The 12,249-nt window shown below is 36.5% G+C and overlaps 1 protein-coding gene across 3 annotated transcripts; it reads right to left on the bottom strand.

Moving 5' to 3' along the window:
• Positions 1-453: 453 nt before the first annotated feature.
• BET1 (Bet1 golgi vesicular membrane trafficking protein) lies at positions 454-11,235 on the bottom strand. Of its 3 annotated transcripts, none has more exons than XM_032252942.1 (4): positions 11,133-11,235; positions 5,996-6,120; positions 3,440-3,496; positions 454-1,596 (listed from the first exon to the last, which is right to left on the bottom strand). In XM_032252942.1, exons 1-4 carry the CDS (start codon positions 11,227-11,229, stop codon positions 1,441-1,443), a joined length of 435 nt encoding a protein of 144 aa, XP_032108833.1. In that variant the 5' UTR covers positions 11,230-11,235; the 3' UTR covers positions 454-1,440. The 3 variants fall into 3 exon arrangements, with proteins under 3 accessions (XP_032108833.1, XP_032108835.1, XP_032108834.1); XM_032252944.1 differs by having other exon boundaries at positions 11,026-11,217; XM_032252943.1 differs by lacking the exon at positions 11,133-11,235 and adding an exon at positions 10,571-10,845.
• Positions 11,236-12,249: the final 1,014 nt, after the last annotated feature.

The following is a 12,249-nucleotide window of genomic DNA, read 5'->3' as shown; positions in this document are numbered from 1 at the left end:
AGATGATGTAATGAAAAAAACAAGGACAAAAGCACTGAGCAAGTGAAGGAATAAAGATGTGAACCCAGATCATCTAACTCAAACCAGTGCCTCTCCCACACCTCAGGCTTATCTGTTTAAGTCACTTAACCACACACAGTTCCAGTGTTTTTAACCTGTCAGAGGCCCAAATAACGACAAATGCAGCCAGAAAAAAACATGACCCGAAATCACAGGTTATTAGGGATGAACAAAAAGAATTAAAACTCAGTAAAATCAAAGAAAATACATTCATAGCCAAAAATAGAAAGAAGGAGATTTTTGAAATAGCAGTCAAGATTTGCTTCTTTGTTTGAAGCAAGTTCCATCAATACAAATATTAACTTTGCTTGATTTGGGTTGGAATCTGAGTTTTCAGGCCCACTTCTCAGATTCTATTAAGAATGTAAAAGAGACAAATAAAGAAGCAACACAGTCAACTAATATATTTTATTTAAAAATTTATTTCTGGAGCCTATAAATGGATAAGTTCCAAAATAGTAATACAGAGTATTTAACAATGTTTTAATATTTTTTACTCAACAGACTGCCTTTGTGTTTTTCTTTCCATAAACAAATACGCTGGATTAAAACAACAGTACTCGAAGTTATCTTCAAGTTCAAAGCCTGAGTTTCTTGCATACTATTTCCATTTAGAGTTTAGTAATTACTTAACTTCACATTATTCTGTCACAAATGATAATCAAATGTCCTGCCTCGTAGTAAAAATCATAAAACTATTATAAGCCAAGTCAAAAGAATTTATAAAGTTAATATGAAACAATAACTATACTGATATACATTTACAATGGGCCCTATCAGAAATATGCGAAAATAACAAGCTTTATTTAAAGAATGAGGTCTCTGGGCAGAAAGGAATGAGGGGTCATTATCATAAAAAATTATTAGAAAGATTGTAGTAAAAAGAAATCAGCCTACGATTTTAACTGAGTAAAGGAGGAGAATGGAGTATATCATTATAGTTGATGCAGTTAGGAAAATTCAATTAGCATTCTACCACAAACTGGTTGACTACTTCGAGAGCTCAGAGTAGACTCTCAGAGCATTCTGTTACTCTCCGACTAAGTTTCCTTACATGGGGCATAAACCTGCATTTATAACAAAATATTATAATGCTATTTAATCTGACTGTTGGCAAACAATAGAAAAAGAAACTGGAAATTAGTGGAGTCATACCATCTCACTACCCCTGAAAATAGGGGCTAAAATGAATCATTAAGGAACAGTATTCAGAGAGCACTGTATTAACTAATGTGATTTATAAAATAAACAAACTTCAGCAATTTTCAATGGAAAATGCCATAGTATTTGAAAACTAGGAATGTTTTGATGCTGATTTTTATCAAAGTGGTACTCTAAGCCATTAAGTTGGAACAAATTCCAAATTCACAATTACTTGCATCACCTTAGTTTAATAATCCAATAAATGACAAAAAAGACAAATAAAGAAAAGAGCATCATATAGCACAGTAGTCTTGTTTGGCTCCCTCTGGATAAAATCTTCAGTTTGCCCATAGTTTTACCTAGAAATCCAGTTGTGGAATCAAATTGTGAATCCTATCAGAGATAAAAGCAAATAAAATATAACAGCTGGATTCTAATAGTCTACATATGCACATCCAAGTAATTGAATAACTTGTTATCATAGTACATTTATAATGACAGCTTTGTGTTTAATCAATTCAGAAGCCTGTTTTATCAACAGTTTTATCAACTATCTTGGGTGGTCAGCCTGATTACTCCATGCAAAATACAGTAATTCTCTCAATGAATAAAAAGCTCTTTCATTATCCAAAAACATTTCTTTCAGCCCCACAGAGTAATTAAAAAACTCAAAACTATTTAGATGTTATTCCAATTATGTGGATAAAAAAACGATTAACAGTAAAAGTAATTACTTTGTGCCATTGCTCTCCCTGGTCAAATGGTTGATTTCTACCCAAGTAGAGGATTTCATCCAAAATGTAATATGGTTAGCAGTTAAATGTACCTTTATTATTATTTTTTTTTTGAGATGGAGTCTTGCTCTATTGTCCAGGCTAGAGTGCGGTGGCGTGATCTTGGCTCACCGCAACCTCTGCCTCCCAAGTTCAAGTGATTCTCCTGCCTCAGCCTCCCGAGTAGCTGGGACTATAGACATATGCCCCTACACCTGGCTAATTTTTTTGTATTTTCAGTAGAGATGGGTTTTCACCATGTTGGCCAGGCTGGTCTTGAACTACTGACCTCAGGTGATTCACCCACCTTGTCCTCCCAAAGTGCTGGGATTATAGGCGTAAGCCACCGCGCCCAACCTTGGACCTTTACTTTTAATATCCTTTTGTTTAGACAACTGATTTTGAAGTAAAGTGGAGTCTATTAAAAGTTAAGAAAATAACATATAGAGGTAGTAAAATGTGATAAGGACTATAAATATGGATGAGGAAAAACTACCATATTAAAACATAGCTAGAAAATCCTAACAATGAGAGAGGGCTAGGTATGGACTAGAAATATTACACATAATTTCATAGAAATTTTAATATCCTGAGGTGTAAAGGCTCTGACATCATAAGATCTTTTGTATAGTTCAGTGTCTATGTGGCTCATACACTTTAGATCTATGGTTCTTCACCACGATTATGCATCAGAATCACCTGCGATGCTTTTTTCAAAATATTTATGTCTAGATACCTCCCCACAAAATTCTAAATCAGTATATTTAAAGACAGAATCAGGCATGTATATTTTTAAAAAGGTCCCCAGCTGATTATAGTGCACAGCTTAGTAGTATATTGCTTTTGAGGCCAAATTCATTTTTGAATAGTAAAATTTTAAAAGCACATGGAACCAGAGAAGGTTCAGAGAAGCTTGACATTCAAGATAAATGTTAACAAATGGAAGGAGACACTAACAAGAAAAGGAGTATGTTGTTAGAGATAAAAGGCTCCAGGCTGTTCAAATCTATAAGCACTTTTTTCAGAAGTGATCCTTAGGAAACTGAGCAAAAGAGTATACGTTTCCATTAAGTGAACAACATTTGGCTGGTTGAATATGAAGTGCTTTTTGATTGCTTGGTTAATAAATTACTAGTAGTCTCTACTATTGAGATTTTTAAGACTACTCAAAATAATCATCTGTCTTGAGTCTTTAACAATCTTTCTAAATTAAATTCAATTAAATTAAATCTAATTAAAGATATATTGGCTTCTACTTATTCCTCCCACTTACATGTGTGAGACAAGATGAAAAATGAAAAAGTATGGCAAAAATAAACCCTATAGTTATTCCAAACACATTAGATACAAATGGATGGGAATCAAGGACTTAGGATCTCTATTTCAAAATGAATAAAAGTTGAAATTCTATTATTTGAGAATATTAGATCAAATTTCTTAAAGTTAAAATCATAACCACTTACCATTTCGGCTAATAATTTGTTCTGGGTTTTAACTTCATGGCCTATTTCAATGGAAAGCTATAAAGAAGAAAGTATACACACAATTACTCACATAAAAGTATTCAAGTGTTATAAAGTAAAAATAATGTCATTCTAAGCATACACATTTTCTGAAATGAAACGGTCTTCTAAACACATAAACTCTCTTCTTCTGACACTTTTTCCAACAAGATTAATAAAAAATAAATTTGGAACTTCTACTCCTCCCAATTACGGACATTTTCTCTTTCCTCTTTATTATAATTTCATATTAATATTCAAGTCCATCTTTTAATTTGGTATATACTACTTCTCTCTGATTCTCTTACACTTGCATGCTTTTGTATCTTTATTATATTCCCACAAAAGCATTTATCTGTATATTTCCTCCTTATATTTATTTTTTTAACTTTTATTTTAGGTTTGGAGGTACATGTGAAGGTTTGTTATATAAGTAAACTCATGTCACGTGGATTTGTTGTACAGATTATTTCATCATCCAAGAATTAAGTCTAGTACCCCACCTTCTTACATTTTAAAAGATCTACAAGTACCCATAAAACCAACTCAAATCTAGACAAAAGTATTCAATATTTTCCTAATGAAATGTTGCATTACTTTAAATATGTCTAAATTGATTATTTCCTTAGATTTTAAAGGTCTTTGCTTGAAAATAGGATAATAAATTGAAAAAAATACATATTAGTGTTATTTACATCTTGAAACTCTGCTGAAAAGAGCCATAGCTTATAAAAAACAATACTATAGGTAATTATAACAGCTATTGAAACCAAAACCTATCTAATACTTTATAGGACAAATTCATCAAAGGCTTTACTTCCAAGATGATTGAATAAATAGAATCATTTACTGAAAATCTTGGTAAGCCATTGTAAATATTGTTCTTCATCTGTGTGAAAGTATATGAGATAATATTGATATAAAACCATACTAGAATTCTATAGATCAGAACATGAGCTTTCTTCCCAGATTTAACAACTCAGAGATAATAAAGTAGCTATAAAGCTAGACTGCCCACATTACCCAACTTCTTTCTACCATTCTCATTCATGGCAAGAGAAAAAATTTCCAGGACATCACAACTTTCTTCTAACAAGTAATCTAAATTATCTACATTGGAGGGTTTTTAAAAGGTATTTAATTCTTAAGTCCTTCCAAGTGTTGTATTTTTAAAATTAACATTATACAGTACTACTTAGTTCATAAATCAACTTCTTTCGGTTTAATATGACTTTGAAAACAATCCTGTTTCAAAATCTGACAGTCTCCAGATGGAATGTAATTTGATTTTTCAAAGACTATAATGAAATATCAAATTTTAGCCACATGGGCTTCTACTGAATGCTTTATAAGTGAATATCGTGTTTATTATAATGCAATATCAATCACATATATTAAAATAATCTTTGTGTAATTCCTTTGTTCAATATAAATTTACTTAATACCACCGATAAGGAATTATGCTAGGTACTACACTGACTATAAAGTAAGCACAATAGAAAACCTACATTCTGATAAATTCCTTTTACATACAAATAATGCCAATGCAAATCACTATGAATAAGTGCTACAGAAATGGCACAAATGGTTTTATGTTCATAAGAAGAAAAGTCACTTTTGGAAGTGGTAATTAGGTAAAAGTTTGGAGGGAGGGGGTGCAATGAGGAGAGGGCAATCTAGATAAGCAGCACTTCAATTGATGTAAGAAGGAAGCGGACGCCTAAGGCAAAGGGATAGTGTGATACGGGGTGGGAAAGTGACAGCACACACAGGACACAAAGCATACTTTAATTTGTCTAGCAGAAAGCACATACACATTCTGGAAGTGTGGGAGACAAGATCAAAAGCTAAGATCAATTTTTGAAGGATTTATCTGATTTAATCAAGCTAGAAAGCATGAATTGTGGAAGGACACTGAAGACTTCTGGGAAGGCAGGATGCAGTTTTTAAAAAATATTCTAAACGAGGACTGTGGCAATAATTATGTAGCTCAGATAATGTGCAAAAAACCAGGAAGAGATAGGTTAAGAGGTTCTTCCAATAATTCAACTAAGAAAACCAGGGGATAGTATTAGAAATAGAAAGGCAAAGGTGGAAACATTAAAAAGACATTGAAAGACTCAGTGACTGAAATGAAGTACTAAGGTCGAAATAAGAAAGATCAAGATTTATAGCTTAGAAGACTGCATTAAAAAAAGTGAAAGAGCTACTTGGGGATAGAAGATGGACAGCTCTGTTTGAGACATTATAGCAGACAGCATACAGTATATAAAACAAAGCTGAAGATATTTTTCAAGTATTAAAAAAAAAAACCCTGTCTTTTGATGTGCCACATTTTCTAACTTACTCAAAGCACAGTCTAAATTTTGAATGTACTTTGACCTCACAAAACTACAGTGTCTAAGTAAATGAATTCCTTAGGATGAGGTCAATAAGAATATACAGTTTATAACTATATAATACATATGTATAGAAATATATGATTTAAAACACATATAATATTTGTTATATACTTACAGATTTTATAGCAGTTACTTTGCTTCTCAGACTTTCAGTGAGTCTCTCATTTTCTTCTTCACAGGCACTATACCCACTATTAGCATAGCCATAGTTCCCATAGTTGCCAGGAGGTACTCCTTCACCTGCAAGGATCACAGACACAAAGGTAGTTGTAGAGAAGCCGCTTTTGAAACATTGATAGTTAGGAAAGAACTGAAAAAGACCCCTGGAGGGCATTGCAGACCACATATGTCTCTAATATTCACATTCCAAATGAATTTTAAAAATAAATAACAAAACAGAGATCAGACCAATTCTTTCCATTACCCTCTGTTAACCAAAGAATATTCAGTTCAGTTCATTTTAATACACATTCATGGATTGCTTATTGATTGCCCAGAAGATACAAAAATAGGTACTAATACACAAGGATATTCAGGATACATTCCCTCCTCAATAGAAACATGTATTTTAATAAAAGTTCTAAAAGCAGTAACATCATCTACCCACTGAAGACATGTGGCTATGAAGAGGAAGGGAAAAAGTGGTTAATACAGTAGGAGGGGAGCTTATAGCAGTGAGGGTCCTTTACTAGCATCTCTTTCTTTTAAATAGACAGCTAGACAGGGAAGAGACAAAGGGAAGGGGCAAACTGAAGCTCTAGGAAAGAGACAGAATAACTTATGCAGAATGTTAGCTGAGAGTCAAAAGGGAGATTCATTTATTCTTCAACATATATTTGAAGAATTACCATGTATCAGATTCATCATTCTTTCTAGGTGCTACTATATGGAACTCTAAGGGACAAGAATGCCCACCACCCTGCCTAATACAGTACTTGATAGTCATCAGGCTATCAAACAACAGATGGAGTGCGACTTAGTGAATACACACATGAATATGTTGGCTGATTCAAAGGAAACGGCATAGTTCAGGGTTTTAGTTAACTACACTTTTTTTTAAAAAAACATAATTGATGCCATCAGTTTTCTCAGTAAAGGAAGAAAACAGGCTATCTGCTGAAGAATGGGTGATCACTTGGAATATACAGTAAGGGAAATGATGGAGAAAAGTGACTGGGACCGCAAAGGATTACTAAAGATAAAACAAACTTGTTTGAGGCAATATACCATAGTGGCTTCAACCCTCCCAGGTGTGTGATTTTTTTCTACAGACATGTGCCCTAAGTTGGTCCAGCAGAAGCTGGATAGTTGGACTAATGTAGAGTTGCAAGTTTATAGTATTGGGGTTGCAGAAAAACAGAGCCCCAAGAGGTTGAGACTGTTTGCCAAACGAGTGGTTGAAGATTTGGATTGTGGGGATTGGATTGGACCGATATTGAAGTATAGCAGTGGCTCGAGAATGTGGGGAAAGGGATGATATCAAAACTAGAGTTCGCAGAGCCAGCTGGGCATGCTCACATCTATAATCCCAGCTACTCGGGAAGCTGAGCCAGACAGGATCACCTGAGGCCAGGAATTTGAGACCAGTCTGGGTAACACAGGTCTCCATAAGCTCAAAGAGCAGATGTAGCAGCAGTGACAGGAGGTAACAGCACTGATCACTGAAGGACAGTCAAGGTGTAAATAGGAAGTTCTTTCAAGGCACAATACAAATTTCATTTTCCCTATGAAGCAAAACTCTCACTGATTTCTTACAGCTCTAATTGTATGTAACATTAATACTGCACTCTGTACAGTACTATAAGGGCAGAGACTAAGTTTGTTTGACTCATCACTGTATGTTCCCCCATAAACATACAAACACATACACACTGTAAGGCACATTTGATGAACATATGATGTGACCTAATTAATGAAAAGAATCTGAGTTCATTGTTATTGAACTTTGAATGTGCATATCTTTGTCGAGAATGGAATCATATTGCTTCTCTGAGGGCAGACAGTATCTCACGCTCCTATATCCTCCCTGTACCCACTAAGTACTTTATATGCAGCAGATACCTAGGCAATATCCAACACCACAAAAACCACAGCAAAATATTAAATAAGTATTTTCCAAACAGAAGAGTTGTACTATATGAATTTTCCTGCTGACACACTATCCATGAAGTGCTCCACATGTGTTATTATAAAAGAACTCAAGGAGTGGGCATATTTTTCCCCTCAGTCAATTAAAATCACCATTTAAAACTGCATTCTCACTCTATTAATCAGTAATACTCTGTGCAAACTCTAATAAGGGCCAAGATACTTAAAGAAAGAATAATGTCTTCTTATTTTGTGTGGCTGAGGTTCCGAGTATGTAACATAACATTTACCCAATAAGTACTGACTGGTTGAATTCAATCATTTGACAACTTCACCAAGAAATTCACTCTAAATTAATAGTTATTTTTTCTTTCCTTTGTTTAGTTGCTTTCGCCTATCTTAATCTTAATTAAGTGTGCTTCCATGCTGTTCTATTTATTCAAAGTGAAATTCTTGTTTATTGTCCAAAAATATGTCAATACACATTTCTCCTATTAAAGAGTTGATCTTCTCTCAAATTATGAGCCACCCCAAATACAATGAATAAAAAAAACAAAAACAAATAAAATGCTAGAACTGCTATTCTGAACAGAACCACTTCTCTTCTGGTGGTGTACTGCTATGAAAAGTTGTAAAAAAGCTAGTGAGCGCTGAAAATCACACTCAGCCTTTGTTAATTTAGACAAATGATACTTCTTTTGGATAGGTTCTATCAGTAAGCTAACAGAACCATTTAGAGACACACATGAAGTGTGACAGCTTCTGCCTATGGATATCTATCAGATTCACTACAATCCCAAATTTAAAATTTCAGGTCAATATACATTGATACTTAAAAACATGAAAAGAAGTCCGGGCGCAGTGGCTCATGTCTGTAAACCCTGCACTTTGGGAGGCCAAGATGGGTGGATCACCGGAGGTCAGGAGTTCGAGACCAGCCTGACCAACATGGCAAAACCCCGTCTCTACTAAAAAGTACAAAAATTAATCAGGTGTGGTGGTGCGCACCTGTAATCCCAAGTACTTGAGAGGCTGAGGCAGGAGAATTGCTTGAACCTGGGAGGTGGAGGTTGCAGTGAGCTGAGATTGCACCACTGCACTCCAGCCTGGGCAACAGAGCGAGATTCTGTCTCAAAAAGAAGAAAGAAAGAAAAGAAAGAAAAGAAGGAAGGAAGGAAGGGAGAGAGGGAGGGAGGTTGGTTGGGAGGGAGAGAGGGAGGAAGAAAAGAAAAAAATGTGTAAAAAAAAGCCTTTGTTACTTCACATCCATATAAATTATAGTAATAGCAGTTTTACCTAAGTAATCACCTCTCCTCTCAATCACAGGAGAGCGCTTTAAAAAAAAAAAAAAAAAAAGGAGTATGGGGTAGTGGGCTCTAAATTAGTGAGATTCTAATTTAACTGGCTGAGCTGAGGTCCGGGTAACAATTTTAAAACTTCCCAGGGTTGAGAACCATTTCTCAAGTCATTTTCCTGCAATTTAACATGGCATACTACAGCAGAAAAATACTCAAAAGGGCCTAGAGGCCCACTGATGAAATCCAAACTCTTTGGTCATGAAATCCAGACTCTTCAGCCTCACATGCAAAGATCTCCACAGTGTGATTCCGCATCCCCTGAGCTAGGAGTGACCCGAACCACATCTTCAAATAAACTGGCTTAGTTATAATCCCTTACTTTTTTTAGTTCCCATTTGGAACTCACTTCCCTCACTCTCCATTATTCAAGGTCTACCTCAAATTCCTATGTCCCACAAAATACACAAGGATCTTCTCCACAAAGTATACAGTGATCTATATCTGAAGTCTCTGAGACCATCACTTATGTGCAGAACTTATCTGGTATTTGGATGTATAGCGACTACTTTGTACTATAATTTATCTTTGCACATATTCCTACTCCCCACCTAGACTGGAAGCTTTGGGGAGCACAAACAGGGCAACAAACAACTGTATACCTAGAGCTTACTCAGGCACACAATAAATCCTTTTTTGTCATTAATGATGATGAACAAGAAAAACATTTAGGCATATAAAACTAAACTTGCTCAAAATTATTTTTTTTCTCTTCAATGTACCTGGCCCCTCTTTCTTTCTATGATCCAAGTTTTCATAAAAACTTCATTTAAAAAAAACTTTCTCATACTACAATTTATTAATCAATAACAAGTCTATAGTTATTGGCAACTTTCATTGACTAAATATCTGACATTTTCGGAATCTTTTTTTCAATCTTATAATGACTGAGGTAGGTAACATTCTCTTTTTTCAAATGTTTTATTTTCCGAAGTATACTGCACTCTAATTTAGCAGTCTTATTTAAAAAAAAAACAAAATAGTGTCCTAAGAGAAAGCTTCAGAACCAGAAAATGCTGCTCTGATAGCTGTCTGTTACTATAGAGGACCATTAAAATTCCTTGTGCCTAACTTATTCTTGCTGCTGAGCCAGCTTCCTAAACCCCAAGGTCAAGATCAAATGTTAAGTCACCAAACCTTACTACATTTTACTGCCTTAACCATGGCACAAAGTTCAGATAAGAAATCGCCTTTGACCCAGATGTTACAGTTCCAGGACCTTTAACAGTAATGACACGTACATTTACCTTTGTAACTCACTGTTACCAGACTAACGACCATTATCAGTGTGCTTTGAGTGCAACTACCCACTCTTCAAATTCGGCTTCTGATGAAACTTAAGATCCAGGGCCAGTGGAGAAACAGAAACCGGAGTCGGGCTTTGGAAAACACAGCAGTGTCCATAACAAAGCTCAGTCAATAACACTAAAACACTAGACCACTGAGATGTCACCTGTACACACCCACCCCAGCCAGTCCAATGCTTTCTCTAGCCTACCATCCAAACTTGAATCTGACTCAAACTTAAGGAAGCTCCTAGGATCTGGGACAAATGGTGTGTTTCCACTCGACAAGGCCCGACTCCCTCTGAAGATCCTGCTTTTTGGACCAAATGCCAAGAACAAAACAGGTTCGATTTGCTCCCGCGCCCAGCACTGCCGGTTCTAGGGCCCCGAACATCGAACCTCGGCCCTCTTCTTACCCAGGCCTGCACGCCTCATCCTGCCAGAGGAGAGAGGAAAAAGGTGGGCGCGGGGGGTTAGGTGGGTAGGAAAGAGCTATGGGTGACCCGAACCACGTCTTCAGTACCAGGACCCGGCAGAACACCAACTTCTTCCAGCAAAGCGCCACGACAGCTGTATACTCTAAACACCGCGCCGGCTGATGGCGTCACTAGGGCGCTCATTGGAGCCCTGGGAAGAAGCTTGAATGGCATTCTGGGAAATGTAGTTCACTGACGCATAACGTGTTGCAGGAGGCGTGGTGTGAACCCGGTTTCAGGAGTCGGCGAGGCTTCCGGAAAATGGGGTGGCTTCGGCTGCGGCTCTCACTCTGGGTTTCTTATCCAACATCCCCGCTGCTTGTCTCGTGGCCCTCCGGGTCGCTGCTTTCAGTTTATTGACCACCAAGTCTAACTAAACTAACAGATCTGCTTCTCCGGACCCACAAGAGGTTGATTGGGGTATCTTTCCTGATTCAGCCTTGTACTCCCTCCTACCTCCAGAGGTAGTGCAGGGAAAGTTAGAGAAAACTTTGTTCGGGTTTCTCAGTTTACAAACAAGTAATCCGACATCCACAAAAGTAACAGATTTTGTACCTCACCAGTAAAGGAGAGAAAACCAGGTTCCTTGGAGTAAGACTCCCGCTCAGATGGGAGCAGCCCAGGGAAGGCGTGGGGTCTCATCGGAGACACTGAATAATTCCCTGCTACTGTTACTGCATCTGTTGTACTTGAGGAACCAAGACTTTTAGTTGTTATAGGGACCAAAGGACCCCTAAATTCCCTCCCACTTAACTTTTTTTTTTAACTTATGCAAAGGTTATTGAAATACTGCTTACACAAGGCATTGCGCCAGTTATCAGGGTTAATCCTAGAAGTTCATTTTGTCTCACAGGATTATTTATCATGAGAATACCATAATCATGGTTTTCGGAGAAAGAAAAATCTGATACACAGTAGGTAATCAAAATCCACTGGGTGTCTGCGGTTTTGTTGCTGCTGACGTATGTATGGGAGTGGAATCGTCTCCACTCCACAAATATGTGCTCTCTGATCATTTCGTGTTTCTTCGCAGTTTCCCAAGATGTTATTAACCTTGACCACAATAGTGGCACAAGTCTCTGCGTTAAGTTGCTTTTGTATAAAACACATGAAAACTACTTTTAATGAAATTTATTAACCTGAGAAGGAAGATTTATTCAATAA

The sequence above is a fragment of the Sapajus apella genome, unplaced genomic scaffold (genome assembly GCF_009761245.1).
Source record: "Sapajus apella isolate SASKATOON/1434 unplaced genomic scaffold, GSC_monkey_1.0 scaffold81, whole genome shotgun sequence".
Lineage (NCBI taxonomy): Eukaryota > Metazoa > Chordata > Mammalia > Primates > Cebidae > Sapajus > Sapajus apella.
This window is presented reverse-complemented; position numbering and strand designations above follow the sequence as displayed.

Coding starts and splice junctions, on each gene's coding strand:
- BET1 (XM_032252942.1), bottom strand. CDS start 11,229: ATGAGCGCCCTAGTGACGCCATCAGCCGGCGCGGTGTTTAGAGTATAC. Junction 3,497..5,995: donor AAGTAACTGCTATAAAATCT/GTAAGTATATAA, acceptor TCTTCTTTATAG/CTTTCCATTGAAATAGGCCA. Junction 1,597..3,439: donor ACAAATTATTAGCCGAAATG/GTAAGTGGTTAT, acceptor TATCTCTGATAG/GATTCACAATTTGATTCCAC.